Here is a 27032-nt window from a genome sequence, read left to right on the forward strand (position 1 = left end):
GGTCTCTCCGATGATTCTCTTCAGGTGATATTTTGTGGATTTAACTCCAGCTTCCCACAATCCTCCAAAATTTGGTGCCCCTGGAGGTATGAATTTCCATTTAGTTCCTTCTTTATCGAGTTGAGAAGCGAATTCATCTGGAATACTAGACTTTCCTTGTTTCCACATCTCTAGCAATTCTTTGCTTGCGCTTACAAATGTAGTACCATGGTCACTCCACATTTCTGACACATGACCGCGTCTGGAAACAAACCTCTTGAAAGCGGCCATAAACGTTTGGGTAGTCATATCACTAACCAGTTCTAAGTGTAGTGCTTTGGTGCACATACATACGAAAAGACAAATGTAAGCTTTGTTTGACTTTGCTCCTCGTCCTTTGCTCATTCTGACATTGATGGGTCCAGCAAAGTCTACACCACTTATAGAGAAGGGTCTAGCAGGTCGAACTCGACTAGTAGGCAAATCTCCCATTTTTTGTTCGCTGTTCTTAGCATTTTGTCTGATACAAATTACACAGGATCTGACGAAACGTTTTACGCTATTGCCTGCGTTTATCAACCAATATTTGCCTCGTAAATATGTAATCATCAATTGCGGTGGTCCATGTAAAGTCTTTATATGTGCATCTTGTAGTAAAAGTGTCAATAGGACGTTATCTCGAGAAATAATAATTGGGTGTTTACGCACAAACTCCATGTCGGCATGTTTCAACCGACCGCCTACTCTTATCACGCCTTTTTCGTCGAGAAAGGCGGATAGAGGTAGTAATCTACTTCTTGTCTTCAATTGTCGTCCATTGCGTAAGTCTTCAGCTTCTTCGGGGAACTCCAATTCTTGGGCGATTTTAATACATGTTGTGAGGGCAGCGCTTCGTTCTTCATAAGTAAGATATGTTGGTAAGTGTTTTCTGTTTTCTTTATTTAGAATACTTAGCCACCTTCGACAATACGCTACAACACGCACCAGTTTATCCAGGGATGAGAATTTTTGCATTAAGGTAAGGTTTTCTTTATTTTCATGTTCTTGTGTTATTACAGCTGTTATTATTTCCTTTCTTTTCTCTAATGATGTATCTAATGGCTTTCCCTTTTCTAATTTAACTTTCTTTTCTTTCAGAAGGTCCGGGCCCTGCCACCAGATCTCAAGGTCCTTTAACTTTTCAGGCATTATTCCTCGTGAGGCGGGATCCGCTGGGTTGCTCTTGGTGTTGACGTAAAACCAATGACCGGAGTCAAACTTCTCTATTATGTCTAAGACTCGATTCTTAACGAAGGGTTTCCACCTCATTGGATCGCCGTGTATCCACGCCAGTGTGACTTGGCTATCTGACCAAGCAAATATGTTTTTAGGTTCTACTTGTAGTATTTCAGCTACTTGTTTCAGGTGTTTACTTAACAGAGTTGCAGCACATAATTCTAGACGGGGTAGGGAAACAGGTTTTAATGGGGCTACTTTTGTTTTGGCTGTTAGCAAGGAAACGTTCACTTCGCCATCTTTTTGAATTACTCTAGAGTAAATCACTGCGGCATAAGCTGATGCCGATGCGTCAGCGAATCCATGTAGTTCTAAATGGGATTCATTTTGTTTGGTATTAATCCAACGGTTGAGGCTTATATCTTGTAAAGCTGGAAGTTCACGTTTATATTGTAACCATTCTTGTTGTAGCTCTTCTGGTATACTCTGGTCCCAGTCAACTCCACTACTCCAGAGCTTTTGCATGAAGATTTTGGCTAACACTATGCTTGGCGCTATCCATCCCATAGGATCGAACAAAGATGCTATCTCCGACAATACATGTCTTTTGGTCATATTCATAGGTCGTTCCTCAGCAATCATATTTTGCTTTGGTAATGATAGGTGATCATCCTTGATAGACCAAGTTACTCCCAAGGTTTTCACTTTCTCTTTATTAAGTATATCAATTGTATGTGTTTCATTTACTTTTTGGTTTTTGCTGATTTCTTTCATGAATTTTTCGCTGTTTGAGCACCATTTTTGAAGTTTGAATCCACCTGCTGATAGAATTTTCGTTATATGTTCTCTCATTTCTATGGCTTCGGTGTCGGTATGGGTTCCTGTGAGTAGATCGTCCATGTAAAAATCTCTTAATATAACTTGTTTGGCCTTTGGATAGGAAGATCCCTCATCTATTGCTGTTTGTCTCAACGTCTTTATTGCCAGATATGGTGCACATGACGTTCCAAAAGTTACTGTCAGAAGTCTGTACTCTTCAATAGGTTTATTAGGATCAGATCGCCACATTATCCTTTGATAGTCGGTGTGCTCTTTCTTTACTTTGATTTGGCGATACATTTTCTCTACGTCCGCGATAAACGCTATTTTATGAATTCTCCACCTCAAAATTACAGTTCGTAGTTCTTCCAGAATTGGAGGGCCTATCAACAGTTCATCGTTTAGCGATACTCCATTAGTCCCCTTACAAGATGCGTTAAAGACGACTCTTAACTTAGAGGTCTCTCTTTCCTCTTTGATAACAGCGTGATGTGTAAGATACACGCTCTGTACGTTTTTCGTCTCATTGTCGTCTTGTGTCTCGATTTTCTCCATGTGGTTTAATGTTACATACTCTTCTAGAACTCGGTTATACTCTTTCATCAGCTCGGGTCTTCTCATTAATCTGTTTTCTGTTGATTTCCACCTTCCAAGGGCTATTTCTCTGCTGTTTTGTGGTAATACGGGTGGATCGTTCCTTAGTGTGAGGCCCACTATGTAACGTCCGTCTCTATCTCTTGTGGTTGTTTTCTCGTACAGTTCTTCGGCTCGTTTCTCCTCTGCTGTCAGTTTATCTGTCTCGATCTCTCCTGTCTCTAACTCCCAGAATTTTCGTAGCATTGTATTCAGCTCGACGTTTAGATGCAAGCTAACGTGTGGTTGTAGTCTCTTAGCTCCTTCACTGACTCTAACTTTTCCTGACAATATCCATCCAAGGTGAGTTTTTAAGGCTATAGGCGACCCTGAATCTCCCTTTACTAGCCCTGGTTGTATTACTTCATTATAGACTTCTACTCCCAACAGGATATCAATATGACCAGGTTGATTGTAAGTTGGATCAGCCAGTTGTAATTCTTTTAAGTGTTCCCAATTTTCCATACGGAGTGTTTCAGAGGGCATGATACTCGTGACTCTCTTTACTATGTAAGTTGTGACTTTCATCTTCATTTCCGGTTTCAATCGTGACGAGATCACAATATCCGCGGCAAATCTAATTGGTGCTCTCATTTGACCAAGGCCAGATACGTGTCCGTTCACGTGAACTCTTTTTAATCCCATAGTATGAGCTGCCGATTCAGAAATGAATGATTCTTGTGAACAAGGGTCTAATAAAGCCCTTAATACGAATTCTTCCCCTTGCTCGTTTGTGACGTTTATTTGTGCAGTTGACAACAGGGCTGTTACATTTCCCGTTGTTAAATGGTTGATGATTTCTTTTTCTCTAGTTTCCTGTATCGGCTCTCGGATAGCTTTCCTCTCTGGAGAATGGCTGGATGAATGACTTCTGTGCAACAGTGAATGATGTCGTTTTCCACAGGTGTGACATGATGACTTGTTTTTGCAAAATTTTACAGGATGCCCCGGGATTAGACAGTTAAAGCATAGTCTCTGATTTTGAACGAACTCAGTTTTTTGTTCTAATGTTAACTGCTGGAATTCTTTACATTGGAATAAGGGATGATTCTGCTTGCACAATCCACATTGTATATTTCCGGTTACTAAGAAGGATCGAGATTTTACTGCTTGACGAGGTTCATTTTGTGCATTTTTGTTAGCATTGGTGCTTGTATTTGCTAGCGGTTGCATCATTTCCAATACCCGGAATCGTTTCTCAAGAAACTTCTCTAGCATTGACATTGTTGGTAAGTCACTTATTTTTAGAGTGCTGACTTCTTCTTCCCATTCCTTGTGTGTTTCTATGTCAAGCTTCGAAACCGTAAAATAAATTATAATTGTATCCCACGAAGTAGTATCCACATTTTGAACCTTTAGCTTATTCAAGCATTCTCTTGTTGTGTCCAGAATGTCTCGAATTGATTTAGCAGTCCCATTATTTATCTTCTTCTGGTTTATTAATCTGCTCAATATTGAGTTCACAATTATCCTTTTGTTGTTGTACCTCCCTTGTAAAGTACTCCACGCTAATTCGTAGTTACTGTCTGTTATTGGCAAATGCTTCAACAATTGCTCCGGTTCACCCGTTAAACAGCTCTTCAAGTAATGCATTTTCTGCACATTCCCTAATTGTGGCTTGTTATGAATGAGCGATACGAACAAATCGTTAAAAGATGCCCAGTCTTGGTAATTCCCACTATATTGCGGTATATGTATTTTCGGCAGTTTTATATCTTCACACTGAGCTGTCGTCCTACTTCCAATTGCGGTTATCGGGCTCTGCGTAGTTCCTTCCAATAAATCAGTCATTTCTGCTTTCAGGTTAATATAAAGTTCTTCATATGTCGAATATTGGTCTTCAGTAAAATACTTTAGGTTTTCGATGTCCTCCTTTTTAGCAATTTTAATCATGCTTCGGTTTATAGCTACAAAATGACTCCAGTATTCCTCTATTGTGTCTCGTCTTGTTTTAACATAACCCCTGGTTAATCTTGCTTTCGGAGTTTTTCTAAAGTTAATTTGTACTTTTTGAATGATCCCTATTGCTTGCTCTTGTTCGGCTATATAACCCATTAATTGTTCCGACATCTTGATTTTATTTTGTTAAATGACTAAATCCCGAATATTCTTCCAATTGTCAATAAATCCCACAAGTCTGTATAACCGATGTTCAAAATTTTTACAATTTAATTCCACCAAATTTGTTTGCAAGTCCATAAAATAACTTAAAATGGTTACAAGTTATCACTAAACCAAATTTTCTAAGTCCATAGAAAAACTTAATTTTTTACAAGTGTTTAACTTTCATTGAATCTGCTAAGTCCATAGGAAGAAATCATAAAATTTTACAAGTCTTTTAAATTTCACTGAATTTGCTAAGTCCATAGAAAGAAATCTTAAAATTTTACAAGTCTTTTAAATTTCACTGAATTTGCTAAGTCCATAGAAAGAAATCTTAAAATTTTACAAGTCTTAACAATTCCGGTTATTCTAAGTGTTTTTAATTTTTCTCACTGAATTTACTAAGTCTATAGACAATATTTTTGAAATTTTACAAGTCTTTGACACTGACAGCTAATAGTTCTCCAATATTTAAAGTTCACTGACACTTCACTTTGATAAAGTTTGAGGGTACTTACAGTTTTTCTGTCCAACCACTTACACTAGTCTGTAAACGTAAACACTCACTTATACACTTCACTACTGATTGTTTATTTATTCACTAATTACTATCCGTCGAAGGACCACTTTGTATTAATCAAACACTGTTGCTCTGCCAAAACTCAATTTAATTCAAAAAAATTCAAAGTATAAGATAACATTATAGAAACAAACATTAGCTAGTTGGTCGCCTAGTACAGCGCCATCTAGCGAGTAATAAAGTAAACTTTATAATAATTCGTTACATGCATGAAGTTGCTTAGTAAAACAAACGATAGTTAGTTTGAATCAAGTACAGCGACATCTAGCGGGAAGTTAGGAATTTATTCAACGTTTTCAACATTGATTATGTCTATTCATCATCCCAGCCTATATACGTCCCACTGCTGGGCACAGGCCTCCTCTCGGAACAAGAGGGCTTGGGCCATAGTTCCCATGCGGGCTCAGTGCGAATTGGGAACTTGATTATGTCTATTGGTTAACCCTTTACCAGGCGAAAGGAAATATTCCTCCCACATCTTATATCGGTTACCGTAGTCAGGTTTTAACTCCAAACCTCCTACAAAATATTTTGTCGATCCCTGAAACTCGAAAATAGTATTTTATTATCTTCATTCACAACACGGTTCTAAATCGCGTAATATAATATCTTTGGCAGCCGTTTAGATTCACTTGAACTCTAATTTCAGTAAACTACGGAGAAATTCGAACACTTTCCTTAATTTCTATGAAACAGAAATACATAGATCGAACAATTTTTTGATATTTTATAGATTTTGAGTGTTGAAAGGTAATGTAATCTTAAACATTGCTAAATATTCATGCATTTTTGTGTATGACCAAAATTAGGATGTGGGTTGACATTATCCCATGGCCTTATTAGAGTTTAACTGTGCGGGAGCTATTCTTCCCATGGCCCGGTAAATTGTCTTGTCGTGTCATAAAAACTCGCGTAAGTAATAAAACTGTTTTTGTGTTCAACCTATAGCGAATTCATGTACCTAGCTGTAAAATCTCCTTTTAAAGACTTTCCCTGAAGAATAAGATGTGGGAGGAATATATCCCTTCGCCTGATCAAGAATATAATAAGACAAAATCGAGTATGACAGTTCATTACTTAGACAGGCGATGGGATAACCGTAACCCACATTTTTATTTCTGGTTTAAAGGAACATCTCCGACTTTCGTAAATATATTTTTTACAAGGCGTTAAATACGGTTGTAACAGTATATAAAGTACGTATGAAGACACGCTAGTTCTAAGGGGCCTGGTAAAGGGTTAAAGAAAACTATCACAGCAATCGGTATCCTAAAAATTGGAGTTGTCTAGTCTAGGTGCTCCAAATAACAGAACACGGTTATATTATCAATCGTAAATCTCATTATGATTTATCATTTTTGTCACTAAAACAACCTCGTTGTTTATGATATGATGGTGACCGTACTGCATGAGTTGCGGGTGTAAGACCTCGTATCTGACTACATTTTATTCACTAATCCTGCCGCCCAGCAGCGGTGATTGTGCTGTTCTGTTCCAGCGTAAAGACTCAGACAGTCAGTAAAACGGACGGCTTGCGAGGTAGGTATTCTATCTTAAACACAACTGGCAACAAAACAACGCATTGCATTTCCAATCCTATGTCGGTGTTAATATCAAGCAATCCATTTGTTACTTTGCTCCTTTATGTCAAAAAAAAAACAGCCATTTGTTTCAAGTAAAAAGAAAACATAGTCGAAGCTCATTCACAATTTATTTGATAATCATTATAATTAGAGCGGCGCGGGCGCACACCCGCGGGAGCTTTAACCTATTTCAAATGAGAGGAAATTACACGGTGCGTTAGATTTCATTTAGAGTAGACGGTCAAGACATCGTTACGTTACATTGTTGGGCCGTGTGGTTCTAACTTTACCAGTGATCGGTCATCGACGGCAATGTACCGCTAACATGATGCGTCTCGCGCCTTCTAAATGAGTTTTTAGGAGGCGGCGGAGGCGGAGGCGGACCGTAAAAAGTACAAAAGCGATGTTAAAATGCGGCTGCCGGAATGCGCGCGGCGGTACCGGGAAACTGCTCTGTTTAATTAAAATACTATTCCATTATTTTTAAAGTTTATTTCGTACAACACAGGCCGTAGATACCTACGATCCTACTACCCATTCTTGTACAGTCACCGGCAAAAAAATAGGATAACATTGTGCACGAAACATGTGATAACGAGTAGAGCTCCGTTAGAAAAAACAGAAACAAACAGCGCAACAGCTTTGGTACCCTATTACTGGTACATACAAAAGATGTAGAGTCTAATAAAAAATATAATATTGTGGACGGCTAGCTCAAACCTATGTACAGTCAAAAGCATAAATATCTAAACAGCCATAGGTAGCATCAAAATATGTATACTGACATTGATCTTACGTTTAGTGGCATAAAGGTGTATAGATATTTTTGACGTCTTGGTAACGTATACTCGTATGTATGCCCTTGACCGTACGAGTACAACCAACATATAATAGGAAAACGGATCGAGTTAGCCCCGATGACCGAAGTCGCCTTGTAACGCTAAAGCAACTAGACTTTTCGGTAAGTACGCCAATGTTAATACAAATAAGGTCAAGAAATTACAGCTCAAATTTGAGGTTTCATTTGAAATAATTAGATTGTACCTTGCTACAAACACAGCTTAGCAGTTGTAAGTCATGATTCATGACAGTGGTTCGACATACAAATAACAAACTCACCATCTCCTCTCAATATTTTACATGTGGTCTCAAATCCACTATATCTCAAACTATGGGTTGAGACTCCCTGATGGGTCGGGAGTACGAGTGGATACTGGATGAGCTCCAAAAACCATTACATCTACAACAGGGTCAACAGGCCACAAAAGTGCTCTTAAGGCGTTTTTGTACTGCCACGGCAGTAGTACACTAACCACCACCATGCACTCATTAATAATAATAATAATGAACTCTTTATTGCCATACTATAAACAAGTAGATACAAAATATGCATATTATAATTAGGTACAAAATAGGTCTACACCTTGACAATGGGTGCCGGTCTCAGCAAATGCTGGCTTTAGTTTCCAGCGCACTCATTACTACTCATTACTCATTGGTATTCATTGATTTTTGTTTGATAAATGTGATGTCGTCTCCGTCTATTCGGACAAAACAAACAGAGACGGCATCACAAATATCTGTCACATAAATTTAATCAATGAATGATGAAATAGGGGGTTAGTCAGACAAGAGGGTCCTAAAAACTTAGTAACTTTTTTAAGAACCAACTGTGCGAGACGATCCTACCATCGTCGCTTCAATACACATCTGACCTACATAAAATGGTGGGTAACCACTAAAACACAATTAAAACATGCTAATTTATATGATCAAGTCAATTGAAGGGAACCATCTGAAATAGCGACGCTAGTTTTGTTTCTTATGTCATCATTCATCATCGTAGTTATTGTGAACTAAATAACTCCATTCAATAGAGCGGTGGAGTCATCGCTTCCGCTGAAACTCGTCATGCCAGGAGTGCGTCCCGCCGATTCATCCAGCGCCGTGTATGTACCACAACTTACCACGATAGTTGCTCGCAGGCAAACCGGCAGCCTTTTAATACAGGGCGATTCTGGAGCTGTGGTCAGAATCAGCGCTACCCAACTCAGGTACAGCCACCAGTCACAGCCACAGCGGAGCGTGCAAAAATATCTGACACGTCCTTCCGGCCCTAGAAATAGAGTCGTATCAGATATTTATGCACGCTTGTTGTGACAGATATTGGTGCTGGTGACTGTACCTACTTGTACTGATAGGCTAGCATTTTGTAGCAGTCATAACATAAAGTGAGATTAGTCTTCTTTTGTTCTTAGTTTTTTTGACGCCAATCTTGAACATCAGGCGATGTCAGGAGGCAATAACTACTTACGAGTCAATTTCAAAAGAAAAAAAGGCATTTTTCTATATTTGAAGCCGTGGTGGCCGAGTGGTTTGACCTATGGCCTCTCAAGCAGAGGATCGTGGGTCCCAACCCCGGCTCGCACCTCTGAGTTTTTCAAAATTCATGTGCGCAATTACATTTGAAATTTACCACGAGCTTTATGGTGAACGAAAACATCGTGAGGAAACCTGCACAAACCTGCGGAGCAATTCAATGGTGTATGTGAAGTTCCCAATCCGCACTAGGCCCGCGTGGGAACTGCTGCCCAAGCCCTCTCATTCTGAGAGGAGGCCTGTGCCCAGAAGTGGGACGTATATGGACTGGGATGATGATGATGATGACGATATTTGAAGAGTATTTAAATGCTGTTGTCCGCTAAAGCATAATGCTCTATCTGTCATGGTTTAACAGTTTTCATGACAGAGCCATTCAGATCAGACAGGAGCAGGAGCTGGCTGCGCGGTGACGTCAGCGCGCCCGTGGGAGCGCAGCGCGGACGCAGCCTCGCGCACTTTACGCGCATACAATCTCATTAAATTCCACCTGATACCCGATCGACCGTTACCAATAAAAGTTTTGCGAGTCGATTTCGGTCCCGTTATCCAATCGAGATGGAAATTTTCAAAGACCCACTTAACGATGACTTACTGGTATCGTTATAATGTAGTTCCTCGGTCCCGCCGCTTCAGTCGGCCGTCGTCGTGCTCCCAGCTGTGAAACATGAAGCTGAATCAAATCAATGTAGATAATTTAAATTACAAATTCCATTTCCGTCATCAGTTATAGAAGCCTCCGGCGGAGCGCGGTGTATCAGTGTGTGTGCAATCCGTGTACCTAAGCGACGCGTGTGTGTTTCGCAAAATGACATGTTTACTGTATCACCGGCCGGACCAATCAGCGCCTAATGGTTTCCTGCCGGGCTGGGAACGACGCGGCTCTAACATACGAGCCTGCAGCGAGAATATCTCTACATTCGACGTCAATCGACATACTTTTGTCGAGTGGTTAGTAAAATGAGCACGAGATAACTTGTACTGTACATGCTCCGCAGCCGGAGCCGTGACTGGCGGCGACTCATGCCGACTCATCGGCTAAATGAGCAATTACTGCCGCGGTGTAGGGTGACACGCGTGGTTCCCACGCCGAGGGGGGAGGGACGCGCGGGTCAATTAGCGACGTGTCAATGGACACGACCGAGCCAGTGACCCGCCCGCGCTCGCGACTTAATTCGACGTCATCACAATTCAAGACTCGGTCAATAAATAACGCTCTTAATATTAGAAATTATAATTAGCATGACAGGTTACACGATAGTTTATTCAACACCAGAGTTAACAAATATTTAAAGAAATAATTCATTAATAAAGCGAGCGGCGGCGGGGTCCGGCCAAGACGCTCGTGTAATATAAATATTGTGCGCGGAGATTTAGTGCGGCGCGCCGGCTTATGATAATTGGTCGGAATTAATATGGGAACATAGAAACGGCCAACCGGCTCATTAATTAGCGGCCCGGCAGCCGGTACAGCGCGCCGGCGGCGGCCGGTAGCGGCCGGCGCAGCGGCCGGCGGGCTTCAGGCACAAAGCTCCGAACAACTGACAGAGAAACCCATATTGCATAAATACTTCTATTACCGTGAGGCATGCAGCTCAGATAGCTGGTGGCGGGTGCCTACGGGTGCAGCTACTCGAATAGGACACCTACCTGTGAACTACGCGCTACCGCTCTCGCAGCTAAGGTATTTGGTGCTTCAGCAGCGAAAGATTACCCACTTCTTCGACACAATTATTATCATTAAACATTACACTGCCGAAAAATTTATTTATAAACACAAACAAATAATATATACAATAATTAACAGAAATAAATAAAAAAAACTAAAACTAACTTACTCTAATCCTAATAAAATACAAGTAGTTTGTCATCTCATCAGTTAGCGCGGGTAACTTCAGCGGCCCATTGTGTGTTGTAGCAAAGACTTGAAACAATTAGTAGCCGCTAAATGTAGGCTCCGCTCCCGTCTCCGCTCCCGCCCTCGCTCCCGCTGCCGCTCTCAACTGCAGCTTGAGGAACGTCAGCTCTCTGAAGCAACCCTAAACCAGAGGTACTCATAAACGTGTCTTCGATTACTATTTGATAATTTCCGCCAACATAGAACATGGCTGTGACCGCCGGCCGAGCACGTTCGTGTCTAATGACTATTGACACATGTATAGTTGTAATATTTATGTTTGTATTCGATTAAGTTTATGTGTAGGCTTCTGAGGAGTATAATAGAGCGGCGCGGGTGCGGGACGCGGGGGGGGGCAGCCATTTCACGCATCATCGATTAATCACACGCACGGCGTGCAGCGGCCGGGACCCGCGCCAGGGTTTACACTCACTGGATCATACACCTACTCGTACATGCACACCAATAATGTAACTAAGAATCTGCGTTATAGGTACCTAATTGAAATGTACAAGATTAATTATAGGTAGTTTAAAAAACTAAAAAAGATGCTCTAACCGTAACGGTCTAACTTCTTCACTCTATATGTATACATCCCGCCACTACTGGGCACGGGCACAGGCCTCCTCTCAGAATAAGACGGCAATAAACTACTTTAGATCAAAGTACTCCCTAAGACCATTCTAACAAGCCCAAGCATGGCCAGTTTACGTCGTTCTGTCTTGAAGTTCCATTGCCTGACTCTGCCCTATGATCAAACCCTGGATACTATGCTCAGTCAAAATACCTCCTAAGACTATTCTCACTAAGCCTATACAGATTATATTGATTTACCTTGGAGTTCCAGTGTCTAGCTTCTGACTCCATCATTCCATTAGCTTGATGGTGTATGTACCATAGTGTACCTACCTAGCATTGTATTGTCATCAAAATTACACATTACAGATTAGAGTTTCGTATAAATATAATCAATTAAGTAGTATTATTTAAACCGAAAATAATATTGGTCAAAATGTTGAAAACCGATTTTGCTATATACTGGTAGTGTCATTTTGCATCAGTTTAGTCAAAGTATGAGTATACTGTAATGCCGAGTTAGTGTCTTAGTACTGGATTTATTATTATTATAAGTCATCGTCAGTTCTAGTGTCCTATCCACCTGGCCACTGGTGGCCTGTGGTCACCGAGCGAAGAAGACCATGCGCGGGCGCACGTAATCCGACAGTGCTACGCACAATATATCGTTATTAGAATATCACGCATGGATACGATATGTCACCCGGACAATGCTGCAAGGCAACAGGCGCGAGCGCAGCTGTGCACTGTGGTGCCAAGCCGCTGCGTCCAAGGACAAAGTTATTTGCGCAGGCAACGATGTCTTTTTAGTTAATGATTGCCGCAGCAGAAATGCTTTGCAGAGAGATCTGTCCGATACGATATTGTCACTGGGATTTGAAACGTGGAAGTGTCTGAGTATCCCCAGCTTCCGGGGCTGCGCCTGCGACGCGAGAGCCGCGCGGGAATCCTGCCGTCGGAGCGCGCGGCTTTCATAACCATAACTCTCACTGCTTATTAAAGGTAAAATATGTATCATTAGAAAATTATCATTGAAAAGTGCAGCAAAAAATGAAGTTATTAATAATTAATTGCGATATTACGTCGGCAGGTTTCTTGGCTCTCGAGGAAGGACCGATTGCGACCATTACTAACATTGCGACGTTTTTTAATAAACTGTTTTGAAAGTTTACTGATGTCATTTAACCAGTAATTTGAAGTCGATACCGTTCGTGCCTAGAAAGCATCAGCGACGGCGGATTAAGCGGTGCAGCGGTTCTGTTCGGAATGCGTCGGCACTCATTAGCCCAAACATAAATACGCATTAGTCATCGCCGTAATCAGAACATAAATCCTGCTTATTACACGTGTCGCGTCCGCGGCGCGTTATTTGTCGCTTCATCGCGCCGCGTGCGTGAGGGCTAACGAAGCGCGGCCACGCGAGCGACGCTGTCCCCAGCTTTGATAATTAACTTATTGGAATTAATCTCCTTAGCATAACGTAATGTTCGAACTGACGTTTCGTGGTATCCACAAGCGAGAAGGAAGTCTTTGAGAAAACATGCGAGCAGGCACCCTAGTTATACAGGAGTTACAAAATCTTAAGCATGTTGCGACTTGCGGTCGTACGTTTCGATCTGATACAGCGGAAGCCGAGGCCGTAAATATCTTGTAAGAATAAGACAGCAATTTAATTGTAAATGTATCGTTGATAAGGCAGATGCAGATCTGTTTGTAGTGCAGGCTGCATGGCGGCGGCGCGGGCGCTCACGTGCGGGCGCGGCAATTAGGCGCCCGCCGCAAACCCGCGCGACGCCGCCGGCGCACGCATCGCGGGCAAGCATTGCCACGACCTCATGGCAGCCTCCCCAGCCCGCACCAAAGCCGAGCTGTGGATTGACTCGTCGCGCATGATCGATGTCACCGAATGTCAACGATGTCCGATAAGCCGGATCGATAATCTTGTCGAGGATCGGTGACAGATACGAATGCGGCGTCCTGCGCGGCGAGCTCTAAATCAGATAGACATCGCGCGGAGCGGGACCCTTCGTTAATCTCATTCATTAGTTTAATTAAGTTAATGTTCGGAGCACGCCCCCGAGCGCGGGAGGGGGCGCGCACGACCGAACTATCCGCTTCAAGATAAATCGTCTCCGCGGACTTTGAAAAAACCAATGATAAATCTTATTGCGAACTGCGCTTGATCTCCCCGCGCGGGAATGATATAATTACATGATTGCTGCCCCTCAGGCCGCTCCCCGCCGCGCGGGCGCATTCTCGGCTCATTCTCTTACGGATAATTTTCAATGACAGCAAGTATGTCCACGTCTTGTGCAATGATGGCGCTGTTTGCAGAAGCTCCAGCGCATCAGAGCGCGCGGCGGCCGGGGGTGGCACGACTGAAACATGACTCCACGAAATAATATGACTCGAAACTGAAACATACATTGGCGCATTGTTTTGTTTCGGATAAAACATATTGAAGTAGGTATCATTAGATAATCGAATGTGTGCGAAGAAGCAGTTTATGACTTATTTATCTCTAAATTTGTAGAAAAGGGGGATGTTAAATCATTGCAGTGTCACATTTTTGTGTCCATCTTCGCGTCATATGACGGTCGATAGACGTAGATAAAATATTTCTTTTCTCACACCAAATTAATGTGACATTTAAAGTGATGACTGCCGCGTTGTGTTGTGTCACATGGTGTCTCGCGCAACAAAAGCGCGCCGTGAGCGTCGGCGCAGTCGCGGCGGCGGCGGCCGTGGCGATCGCCGGCGCTAGATAAACACTGTTTTGGTTCAAATATCAAACGTGCGTATTGTTCCTTTTGATAAAGCGTCATCGCCATATACAGTTTGACAGTAATTGCCTCTTTTGTTGTCTTTACAAAATTGAAAGTTTGATTGGCAGCGACAAGGGTTTGCGAAGTTTATGTCCGGTTGGCGTCGCACTGACCTATACTTTTTAGACTCGTGGTTTGAGACGGAAGCGTATCCGCCCAAATGCCACGGCTGGGGCCGCCGGCTGTAATGAAAGGTTTCCAAAACAATCGGCGATTAGATTGGGGCCGGCGCCCGCGTCACTATAATGAGCAGGCGTCGCGCGCATCGTCAGCCGAGATAATGCTATCTTGAAATAAATATCAGCGATTGTCAGCAACGAATTTGAAAGTCCTGTTGGAGGCGCGGTATCGGCGCGATCACGCGCCCGCGCCGCGTCGTATCTCTAATTAACATCGCGCCCCGCCTGAGGGTGGAGGGGGGGGGGAGGTGATCGATAGCCCGCGCGGGATGCTCCCGCGATCAGTTTCCTCGCTTCTTACCACTTTTTAATTGACAGGCCTTATTAAAACACTTTAGGAATAAATATATTGTACGCTATCGAATGATTTATCTGGAAAGCCAGCGTGAGCCGCCCGCGCAGCGCGAGATGCGATCGGGTGGATTAACCCGAGTTCAGTGTGTTCAGTATGCAAACACGATCGTGATGGACGAATGTGAGCCGATGCAGCTCGTGGAGCGTAATTAAACGTATTGTGTCGAGTATCAATTACATGAGTCCGGCGAGGGGACGGGGCGCGAGGGGTGATCATGATCAACAAATGGGTCATCGGGTGCACGCGCTGCCCCTGACGCGGTCGAACTGAATACAGCGCGCGCAACGCAGCTGCTCAGCGAAAGCTGAGCGAAAAAATATTCAATTGGACGTCATGTCAAATTGGACTGAGTATTTCAGATTACTTAGGTTTTATTGGGTAGGTATAGTTGTGATATTTGGTAGGTACATATAATTATTGATTAATCTTGGGAGGATTGACACCAATTTCGGTTTACTCCCAAACTAAGCAAAGCAGGATGAGGCTAATAAAAAACATACTGTAATCTAATACCTTTAAACGAGCTATAAAATTCATACTAATATTAGAAATGCGAAAGTGTGTGTGTTTGTGTCTTCTTATGTTTGTCCGTCTTTCACGTCAAAACGGAGCGACGGATCGACGTGATTTTGGCATAGAGGTAGTTTATGGTCCAGAGTGGCATAGGCTACTTTTTATCCCGAAAAAATGCACAATTCCCGAGGTAACAACGCGCGATAACCGAATCCTACGCGGGCGAAGCCGCAGGCATAAGCTACTTCTTGTATATTTGTATATAAACATGTAAGGGTTTTCGGGAATGACAAATCGATCTAGCTTGGTCGAAAACACGTCTTACTATCGAGTTATAGCCCGAGCAAAGCTCGGTCGTCCAAGTACTTCTTTTGAATAACCATGTTTAACGTCTTTCTCATCAAGAAATCAGGAATATCATTTCATTTATGCTTTAAAATAACATGTGGTGGTCGCAAGGCCTTAACCCACCGCACTTGTCCCCCTGGGAAGAGACAAGTGTCCGACAATTAGCGGCGACCACAATGACTACCTCCCCCCCCCCCCCCACCCTCGGCACGCGCCCGCGCAGCTGCGCAGGCTAATCCCTTTAAACAAAGCGGGCTTTGAGTGTGCTTTAAAACATTTTAATTAAAGCTATCATCAGCACCCCTCCGCGGATGCGGCGTCATCACGTGGCGTTTACACATTGTGTAAATAGTTGAGGTTATGCGGTTTTTGCGGGATGACGTGAGCGAGCGCTTGCGTTGATACTTAACACCAACACTGGCCCCACGAGTATACTACGAAGTGCACAATTCGAACTTTGCATCTCGCCGCCCCGGTCCCGCTGACGCTTATATTATTTTATACGAGTGAGAGGGACGGTACGGTGCTAACTTCGATAGTCGAATTTCGTAGTAGGCCCCCGGCGCGTGCGCGTCCGGGGCGTGGCGGAAATATCTATGATTGAAGCGGTATTTTTGTATTGTCCAAGTCACGATTACAATACTGCGTACTTAAAGTAGGACTGCAGTAATTAGAGACTGGCTACTTATCTTCCCACTTGACAATGCTTGACAATGTACAGTCAACCAATTGGATTCCTCCACCACCAATGGAACGTTATCGTAGTAAATCAAAAAGGTTTTTAAGAGCGTTTATTCCTGCTGAGCTGGCAACGTCGCTGTTATAGTTAGAATTTTATACTGTAGTTTATAAGTATTTTAGGACCTGAGAGAGAGAGAGAGAGAGAGAGAGAGAGCGAGAGAGTTTTCTCGGGCTAAAACTCGGTAACAAGCGTTTTTCCAGAAATAAGACCAAGCTAGCTCAATCAATTTTTCATCCCCGAAAACTCCTACATACTAAATTTCATCGAAATCGTTGGAGCCGTTTCCGTGATCCCGAAAAATATACATACAAGAGTTGCTCGTTTAAAGGTATTACATTTGTGGTTATTGATTTTGTAAAACAATAATCTCTGCCAAGTTTTTCTGCGGAACATTCTTCTTGGCAATGACGGTCTTCCGTCACCATGACGTATAAAAAAAGAGCCCATTGCGGCCTATTTACAGAATAAATGATTTAGATTTGCAATGATCGAGTTGCTATTATGTAGATTGTTTTTTTCACACCTCTCCTTCAGAAAAGTAACTTTTCCTCCCTGACGAGAGGGAGCAAAGTGCAACTTTTCTGTTCAAGGCTTTTCTAAGTGTTTTATTGCAAATGCTATTTTTTGAAGTTAATAATTTGTAAAGCCACGCCATTTTCTATGCTGGTTGTTCTTTAATAATATTTAGATTTTTTTTTCAAGTTTCAATGTAACGCCCTCGCCGTAAATACACCATTTTGCTCCCTTGTGACACAAATAACTATTTTTCTTTTACTACACCGTACTCTTAATAAAGATAAACATTAGGGCATAGCATAAAGCTCGTCGAGTATTGGCCCACAACAGCACCCGCATTTTACATGTATTTTTCGGACTAATTAAATTTACGCTGTGTTTAGACAAATTAGGAAAGTTGGAAAACCCCCGAGATTGTCATTTCAAAATTTAATATCTCAAGAATGGCTGAACTGATTTTAATGAAAGCGAAGAACCACCACAAGGAAATTTGCTTTCATAAAAAAAAACTGCGGCACATAGACAGACATCAGTAGAGTTATAACACCCTTGTTTAGCGTCGGGTGTCAAAAATGCAGATTATAGCGCTATGTAAATACAAATCGTTTTGATCTCATAAAAGCATACTCGCAGACCGCAAGCACACACGACGTAGAGCTCAAATGAGTGATTATAAAATATGAGCGTCGGTGTTAATTGCCGGCGTGTCGTTGTAGCCGCCGCGATGAGCGCGATAGTGTCTCCCCCCCCTCCCATTGCTGTCGCGCCTAATTGAAAGACAGCGCGACATGCGCGTACGACGCCTAACATTCAAAAACACAGTGACTACAGATACAGGGGCAATGGACACAATATGCCGAAGATTATGTTAAATTTATAAACTTATAGTGCCCGGCCGCTAAGAAGTCAGTCTTGACACGTTGCAATGTTTGTTCCTGATTATTTTCAATGCTAACCTGAAAAAAATATTGTACCTACTACTCTGTCGCACGCAACAAGTAAGCATTGCATTTTTGTCTATGATTCATATTGGTTACATTCAGAAACTTCATAGTTTTGCAATGTGTCAGGATTTACGTCTTCATAACGGCCTTTGACTATAATAATCCATTATGGATATTCTACTCTTCTCCTCAGGATATTTATTCTCTTTAGCCTTAGTTAGTAAAATGCCTAACTACTAATCATTATGGTGTAGGTATGTCATGTAAGTAAATTGGGTACTGCATTGATGTTCTAAGTAAAGTTGGCTCATTAGACCTTTACAACGGCTGTTTCAAATAATTGCTCGGGAGTAATCTCAGCACATTAAATTAAACAACCGCTACTTATTTATTTATCGGCGCTATACAATACTAGTTTTACCCGCGGCTTTTTACGCGTAATGCATTAGATAGTTCTTACCGGTGGTAGATTTTTTATGACAGTGCTTGTTATAGTCTAAATTGAATAAAGATATTTTGACTTTGACTTTGATCCGGCAGTAGAATTCAAATTTCGGCATTTTACTAAATTCTCATTAGAATTTCCAAAAATTAAATATTATCGTCGGTCGTTATTGCCGTAGCATTAAAAACAACTTGCTAAAGACCTATTTTAGATTTTATCCCGATTCCGTAGGAATAGGGGATAAAAAGTAGTCATGTGTTATTCCATTCCAGATCCAGACATCCCGCTCTTTATCTTAGCGTGAAGGAGTTACAAACATACCTACACACACACAAACGCATAATTTACTGACAAACTTTCACATTTGTAATAGGTTTTAGTGTATAATAGTAATTTAGCAATTTGGATTAAACCGTAAACTAACTCTTTATTCTATATAATTATACTAGCTGTAATGGCCCGAATGAAGCCTCCACAATCAATTGAAATGGTAACCTGGTAGCAAGTATTCGCCACATACCTAGGAATAACGTAGGGTCGATCTGCTACGACATTTAGAGACATCAGATTGAAAATTGACATATACAATTTAAGCCGGGACAGTCAGTCAAGTGACTGGTTCGATCATTTGCCCAAAATCGTCATTTCCAGGAGCAAAATTTTCAGTCGCGTATTTTCCTATTCTTAATTAACACCAGACGTACTTATGATTTTTCCATTCGCAGATTTTCCTAAACTCTTTTTTTTCCCTATATGCTTTTTATTGAAGCTTATTTTCACAATCGCGTTTTTTCCCAATTTTTATCGACACAGAAACAAGTGTCGACGGAACTTCGCTCACGCGGAGCTCCTACTTTTGGCCCTTCTGGCTGATGCAAACTTAACATAACCTAAACCTACCTGTGTTTCTGTGTCGATTAAAATTGGGAAAAAACGCGATTGTGAAAATAAGCTTCAGTAAAACGCATTTAGGGAAAAAAGCATTTAAGGAAAATCTGCGAATGGAAAAATCATGTAAGGAATAAGTACGTCCGGTGTTAGTTAAGAATAGGAAAATATCCAACTGCAAATTTAGCTACTACATAGAAAATGACCATTTTGAGCAAATGATCTAACCAGTCTGTCAAGTACCCATTTTGATAGCGGATGAAGCAACGCAGCCAGTTAGTGCGGCTGTTATAGTCGGCCATTTATTCGTAACTTAATGGAGCTATACCTCACTCATTTCCTTACCACTTAATCCGTTTAATTGTTGCAATTAACCACCTAATGTTTAGCGTAAAAGCCTAACCGTTAGGCTTTAGGCTCTAGGCATTAGCCCGTAACGCATGCTTTGTGCGAGTCGCGGCGACGCCCGTCACCCCAGCTGCCCGTTTACATCACAACTGTTAACGAGAGACATTCCCACTGATCCGTTTGTCGCCTGCTTTGTGATGAAATGAGAGCGGTTTTATATCCAGATAAAATTTAATTAACAGTACAAGTATTTAACTTGCAATCTGTGTTTGTCCATAGGAATGGGATACTTGTCTTTTCTCTGAGAACGGCACACATTTAAGATTTTCGTACGTGTGTTTTTGTTTTAGTACTTTATGTCTACAAAAGGGTATGTATCACGCGGGCGCGGCTCGCATTCCACTTTACGGCGCGATCCATCACCATCGGCGCCGGCGACTAATTCGCGGGTGAATCATTTACGGGCTGTGCAGCGCGTCGCCGTAATGAGCGACTCAACCGTGAACACCGACGGCCCAGGGATTTACCGCCGCCCTTATTTACGCCGCTGAATAAACAGTGGGAAGACACCTTGTTTATAGCGCTATATGGTTCGTGAGTCGGCGACGACGACGCAGACGTCACGGCGCTGTTATTACTTATTCTGCGGTTGTAGCAACGACGCGTCTGTCAGTCTATTTGGTGAACAATCTTAACTATCGGATCTCTTGACTATCTATACACCCTTTTATGTTCTGAATTCAACTAATTTCATAATATGTTTTTTTTTTCAAAGAAAGGTTCCATTTCCTATGTTTTAACACATTGCAGCCCGGCCACGAACGCTCCCACCGGAGCGGCGTGGTGAGAGATTTCTCTTTTCATTGCGTGTGCTGTGCTGCTGGTAATCCCCGTGCATAAACCGTCTCGGCAGAGCAATCAGTACAAAAAATGCTCATCGCGCGTACTTATCTAGGCTGGGTTGATCATTATCAGCCGGATGACGTCCGCTCTCAAACAAAATCCTCCCCCTTAGAACTCACGTTGTCGTCAGTTCTTATAGTGGGAGGCTTACCATCTCTCCGTCTTTCGGATCGTGATCACCATTCGAGATCATTTCTCCCCCAACGGTTTTCTGTTAAAATACCATTAGGTATAATATTGTACAAGCTATGTCGATTATTATATATTATGAATGTAGTTGGGCCGTTTGTGAAGTGTGGATGTAATTTTACGATAAAAGAACCAAAATAATATTCACGAAACTGACACTGACTATAATCAGAAAGAGCTGACGTTGAGTTACATGGCTGTGACCTGACCTTCCTTCGTCCTGGTCCCACCTCCGTCGCCGGCGTCCGCGCAAGGACCCTTACCGTCGCTGCCTCGAAGGTCCTCCACGTTAATAGCCGATAGTCGATAGCGGGCAATTATGTTGTCGCCGCGCGGGTGGCCCGCCCCCGGCCCCGCCGCGCCCCGCCCCGCCCGCTGTTAATTGCCCACTGATTCCCCATTGTCCCTGCGCTATCTCCACAGTAGCTGCGCCCGCAGTACACTCTTTGTTACCGCGATAAACTTTACTCCTATCTAATAGCTCTATTGTCTACTGATTCGATTCCACGTTTACGATTAATTTAAAGCTTTTTTCGTGTGTTACGTGACCGACGTGCGGGGTGCGCGTGACGTTTTATTCTCATTTGAATTGTTTCGGAAACGTCGGCTCGGCTCGTTTTATTGTCACGGATTATTAAGCCCGTTTCGTTTTTATGTTACGACTCGCGGCGTAGATTATAGCCGCTATACCAATCAGGACGGCTCTTAATCGCCGCAGCGTAATGAAAGCCGAGAGGGTGGTTAAAAGCTCCAATTGCCAGACGCTTGCAGGACGGAAACGCCTAAACTCACCAACGCAACATTCCCGAAATGCATATATTTTGTTTGTTTTCGGTCGGAATGGTAATGGCGTTGCGCGGAGGCCCACCCTCCAGCACAGCGGCCATTGCAATTGCATTGTGTCGGGCGCGGCGAATGCGGCATCCGGCGGGGCGGCAGCGCCCGCTTCAGGTTTCAGCGCATTGTGTGCGGCGGCGCGTGCGCAGGGGGCGGCGGCGCGCGATTGGCCGCCATTGTCCGCGCTGCGATTTCGCGCTCAATTTGTTCCGCGATCGACTGATAGCGACACCCGGGCAATTACGACGTCAATTCTTAATTGCGCCGGGAACAATAGCCCCGCGGCGGAGCTGCGCCGGCGACAAGTCTCTATCCTAGATGCAGACCGGGCTCCGAGATATCACCAGCGGTATCGACCTCGTAAAATTAATGATCACGCCCTTTGTTTTGAAACTTCGGAATAATGTTTGTTGTCGAGAATTGTGGAATCCGTAAGCAGCGATCAATATTATATGAAAAGCGTTTCATCAAAATGAGAAATGAATGCATCGCGCGGAGTTCAGCGGGGCGTGTGAACAGGTCGCGGCGCGGTCGCAGGGGGGGGGGGGGGGGGGGCGTGCCGCGCCACTCGCGACCCTAGCGCCCGCGCATACGGAGCCGCGCGCGTGAGTTCACGCTACAAATCGTGTCTTACGGTTTAGCGGCGCGGCGCGGGCGTCGCAGGGAAAGGTGATAGTGTAATTAAATAAAAATAAAAGTACATGTTAAACCAGAGCCAAGTGCAAAGAAGAGACAAGGTGTCCGTAATGACCGCCTATGTTACAGTGGGACTGTTATAACAGTCAAATGGCAGTGCCGGATGCTTCTTTCAGCCGCAGCGACCGGTGCTGTCATATATAGCTACATGAACCTGAGCTTCATCTGTTTTGCCTTCGATTTGCATACAACTGTAGATATTTGATAACTATCATATAATGTTTAACATTCGAGGGGTAGTTGATAAGCCTAATAAACCTATAACCTCCATGATCATGTACCAATTTAAAAAAATACGTGATCATTGTTAATCGTTTTACAGTTAAGTAAGTAGATTACCTATTAATCATCTGATCAGCCATCCCTCGTACGTATCGAGCTCAGAGTTAGTTACTTTTATTTACCTACTTACTTAACTAGATACGCAAAGAAGGATATATTTCATTTCGGCGTATAAAGTGCGGATACCATTTAGGATATTAGAGCAAAAATGGACAGAGGTGACTGTTTACCATCAGTTGATTCTTGCTTGTCTGCCTCTCTAGCAATAAAATAGTAAATTGTGTCTTAAGGGCGGTAAATAAGGAATTACGAAGGGCTTTAATGAGTTGATGTTCGTAATTCTAGTACCGCCCGTGCGACATATAATGTTTTTCATCACATTTGCGAGTAAAATTTTATGTTTATGTAAAGAAAAAATATAATTGTTCCAAATCATGGCGATACTTTAGGCTGTGCTCTTGGCAGCGCCGCCCTCCATCTCCCTCATCATGCGCCTGAACCGTGTGGGCCAGCGCGCGCAGCAGTACCAGTACGGGTATTGACTCATTTACCGACCTTGGGCTTCATGACAAGAAAAATAAATGTGTACGCGCAATGACTCATTTACCAACCACGGGTTTCATGACATGCACATTAAGGTCGAGGGTTTTATTTGGGGGGTTGCAACCAAAGTAGCCTGCATTTTACGACACTGTTTACGAGCAAGTGTGATGAAAAAAATATTCAATGAAAATATTACCATTGACAGGTACAATAAGTAGAGACGCGTCGAGTGGAATAAGAAAAGGGAGGCTTTTACCCTGCAGTGGGACACATTATAGGTAGGTACAACGTGTGTCTACCCTCTGGTCAAAGATGAATAGAACGTGTCGATTCGTTTACTCGTATTGTGCCCTATACGCAAAGCCTCATACCAAACCCTACGGCTAAATGACTCATTTACGATTTAATACTTTGAAACAGCCTGTATGTAGATGCCTACTATTGCCTACATAATATTTATTCTACGTTACTATATTCATCTAATCAAACAATTTCGGTCATTGTCCAGAGAGTGGAGTCACGTAGTGTTATTTATGAAGCTCTAACGATATTGGATATTGAGCATTTGCCGAAAGTTCTCAGGACTTGGCTAACACGCTTCCGTGCCTTCTACAAATTATGGTATAATGTTATTACCTATTTGATTAACAAACAGTCAAAAGTTAATGAGTAATGTCCGGCGCGCATGCGCGAGCGTGGGACCGCCGCGCGCCCGGCGTGTGCGCCAGCAGACCAACGCTCCACATCCATCCACCGCACGATGCACTGGCTCTTAGTGCTTGAGTTAGGACCGCAGCACGGACTTAGATTAAAAGGTTTAGTTATACCAGGGATGAGTACTTATTCATAGCATTGTGTAATCCCTGTGAATTAAGTACCTATAAATACTTTCTCTGACTAAAAAAACTTATCTCGTTCTCGTCTCGGATCCGACTGGACTTTCCTGCCCTGCTCTACGACATGCTTAAAGTCAAAATAACATACCAAATCACGCAAAAAAAATCTTTATATCGCATTTATCGGTTTTCTGTACTGCTTACCTATATACCTGCTAAATATTTTATGTACGGTGTTCACATTCACATCTAAATATTTAGATACTCGTAGATGATGGGTGTTCAAAAGGAGTCATTGTAATTACTTATATTTATATTATAAGTTTTTAATATGCTATTATGGTTTTTTTTATAAGACTTGACCGGCAGTATTGGTGGAATGAAAATTAAAATCCAAGATCTAAACAAAATACATTTTTAATCACACTTCTTTCTTCATCAGTATTTTAAAGCGACTAAGTAGGTACTTTTAGACTCTGTGAGGTTCGTTGGCTTCTTCTTAATTAGCACGTACTTCATGCTTCCCGCGGCGCGCCGCTCCTGATGACCCGGCGCTAACTGACCGCGTCACGCCGCGTCACGCCGCGTCACGTCGCGTCACGGTGTCGTCACGGCATCGCCTGATTCTACGCGCGGTTTCCGTCAATATTCCCCGTTACCGCGGTCACTGGGTGGTCGCCCGTCGCCCGTCGCCCGTCGCCAAGCCGCGCGCGAGTGACGTCTCCTTGTCGTCTTAAATTCTACTCATTTATTAAATGCATAAACGGGCTATTCACAAGCTCATTATAGACTGCGTCCGCGGCTCGACTCGAACACTTAGCGGTTCAAGGGTTAAATGCAAGACGATTTTCTTTAATGGTTTCTGGAGAGTGTTGTGGTGTCGCGTCGTTACCGATAACCCTCCCTTGTCTGCGCCCGCGCTGCCTGTGCTCGCGTCGAGTACTTACGGCGACGATGCCGGAGGCCAGAGCATCACACCAACTAACTGTAATTTGCTCGCTTATAGTGAAGTTAGGAAGCCAGTAAAGCTTCTCCTAATTCTTAAAGCAGTTTGTAATCATTATCATCATCATCATATCAGCCATCGGACGTCCACTGTTGTACATAAGTTTTCCCCATAGACCTTCAGTTGCCTCGCTTGGAAGCGGCTTTCATCCACCGTGAACCCGCGACTTTGACTTTGAGTTTGTAATAAGATGTAGTAATTTACTTTAACTATTATTCGTCTTTCTTTCCTTTCCTGCAATTAGTAGTGGGCACAAGCCTTCTCTTAGCATGAAAAGGCTTGGACTGTAATTCCCAAGCGAGCCTAGAGTGGATTAGTAACTATTGTATGCACGTAAACTCTTTACTGTACAAAATATGTAACAAACACAATTGACAGACATTGAGATATATGTACAAAGACGAACTTAACCCTTTAAGAAATCTCTACCAGTCAACCTTTGAGTGGATGAGAGGAATATTCAGTTTCTTATGACGGGCATTATTAAATTGCTCATCATCACAAGGTTGCGTCATAAAATTTTCCATTACCAAAAAAGCTCTTATGCTAAACTTCAAATGTGATCCGTAGGAACTAACATTATAAACGCGAAAGTAACTTTGTCTGTTACCTCTTCACGCTAAAACTGCTGAAATGATTTAGACAAAAGGTATGTTAATAGTTTGAGATACCGGGAAGGACATTATAGGGTAGTTCTTATCCCGGAAAATTACATAACTAGTTTCATAATAAACGAACCACGGGATAATGGTAAACGAAAAAAAAAATCCTATAAATCCTAAAGACAAGACCTCAGAGATACGAGCTCGGGTTCTAACTTACCCACTTGTCTTATCCAGACATAACTGCACTGTCAGAAGCTAAGATTTAAATAATCGAAGCAGCATCAACACGTAACATGAGCTCGCTTAAAACTGAAATAAAAGTGATACACATCGTAAATAACAAGTTAAAGTAAAAAGCTGTCCTTTCCGTCCCGTATCTCGTGTGAGGGTCAGAGATCGCGGGAGGTGTCGCGGCACTAATGAGGCGCATGTCGAGGAGGGGGGGGGGGGGTGACGTCACGGCACACGTCGGCCAACACGCGCGCGCGCCGCGGGCGTCACGAGCGGCGCGACGCTAACTGCTTCTAATGCCCTCGCCCCCATGTGTAGGCTCGCCTTGTTTAGTTTATTGGCTAAGCTTTACTTTAAGTATATCTTGAGCTAAATAGTACGAAATTGGAGTCGCTGGAATAAATTCAAGATTTATTTATCTATTGGTAACATTAAGACAGGAACTTCAAGGTTCAATTTCTTCTTTCATAGTTGACCATAGGTGGATGGCGATATTTTTCATGTACCATTATGAATGGTTGTACGTTTTGTAAGTCTCAGTAGCCAAGTGTACATTTTTGAAGGCAATCCGGAGTTTAAATAAATTAACTGACGCTTCAAATATGTGCGATGCTTGTATCGTACAGATGTGAATCATACTGTTACGGCTTCAAGATACCACTGATAGGTTTAAGTACATTGAAAATAACGGATATAATCGTGATTTTTTTTATAAAATTTCGCAGAATAGATTAAGAAGGTAAGTGTGATTGAAATCGAAGTGAACTTAGTATGTTCGAACTGATTGGGTAAAGGACCTACAAACAAGTTTTTTTATTCAGGTGCTGTTGGAGCCGGTGGTCGGTGGTGCGCGGTCAGCGACCCGCGGCCAGGGAAAGTGCGACGTATAATTGGGGCAGCGGCCGCCGCATGAGAACATCTGTAGCGGCACGCGGCGCAGGCGCCGGCGGGACGAGCTGTGGCTCTCGTGGGCTTCTATGTAACTGCAATATTATTGTAGGAATAGTCAGTTCCTCTTTCATTCATCGTTTTCTACT

At 42.8% G+C, this 27032-nt stretch overlaps 1 protein-coding gene across 1 annotated transcript; it reads right to left on the reverse strand.

Moving 5' to 3' along the window:
* Positions 1–782: 782 nt before the first annotated feature.
* On the reverse strand, positions 783–3132 carry LOC141432937 (uncharacterized). Its single transcript, XM_074094770.1, has 2 exons — positions 964–3132; positions 783–875 (listed from the first exon to the last, which is right to left on the reverse strand). The coding sequence occupies exons 1-2, from the start codon at positions 3130–3132 to the stop codon at positions 783–785; spliced, it is 2262 nt and encodes a 753-aa protein (XP_073950871.1).
* Between the last annotated feature and the right edge of the window lie 23900 nt (positions 3133–27032).

This window comes from Choristoneura fumiferana, chromosome 11 (assembly GCF_025370935.1).
Source record: "Choristoneura fumiferana chromosome 11, NRCan_CFum_1, whole genome shotgun sequence".
In the NCBI taxonomy this organism is placed as follows: Eukaryota; Metazoa; Arthropoda; class Insecta; order Lepidoptera; family Tortricidae; genus Choristoneura; species Choristoneura fumiferana.

What these genes read in the sequence shown, in the direction of transcription:
- LOC141432937 (XM_074094770.1), bottom strand. Translation starts at nt 3,132, where the DNA reads ATGCCCTCTGAAACACTCCGTATGGAAAATTGGGAACACTTAAAAGAA. An exon ending in TCTCATCCCTGGATAAACTG is followed by an intron (nt 876 to 963) that starts GTGCGTGTTGTA and finishes TTACTTATGAAG; the next exon opens with AACGAAGCGCTGCCCTCACA.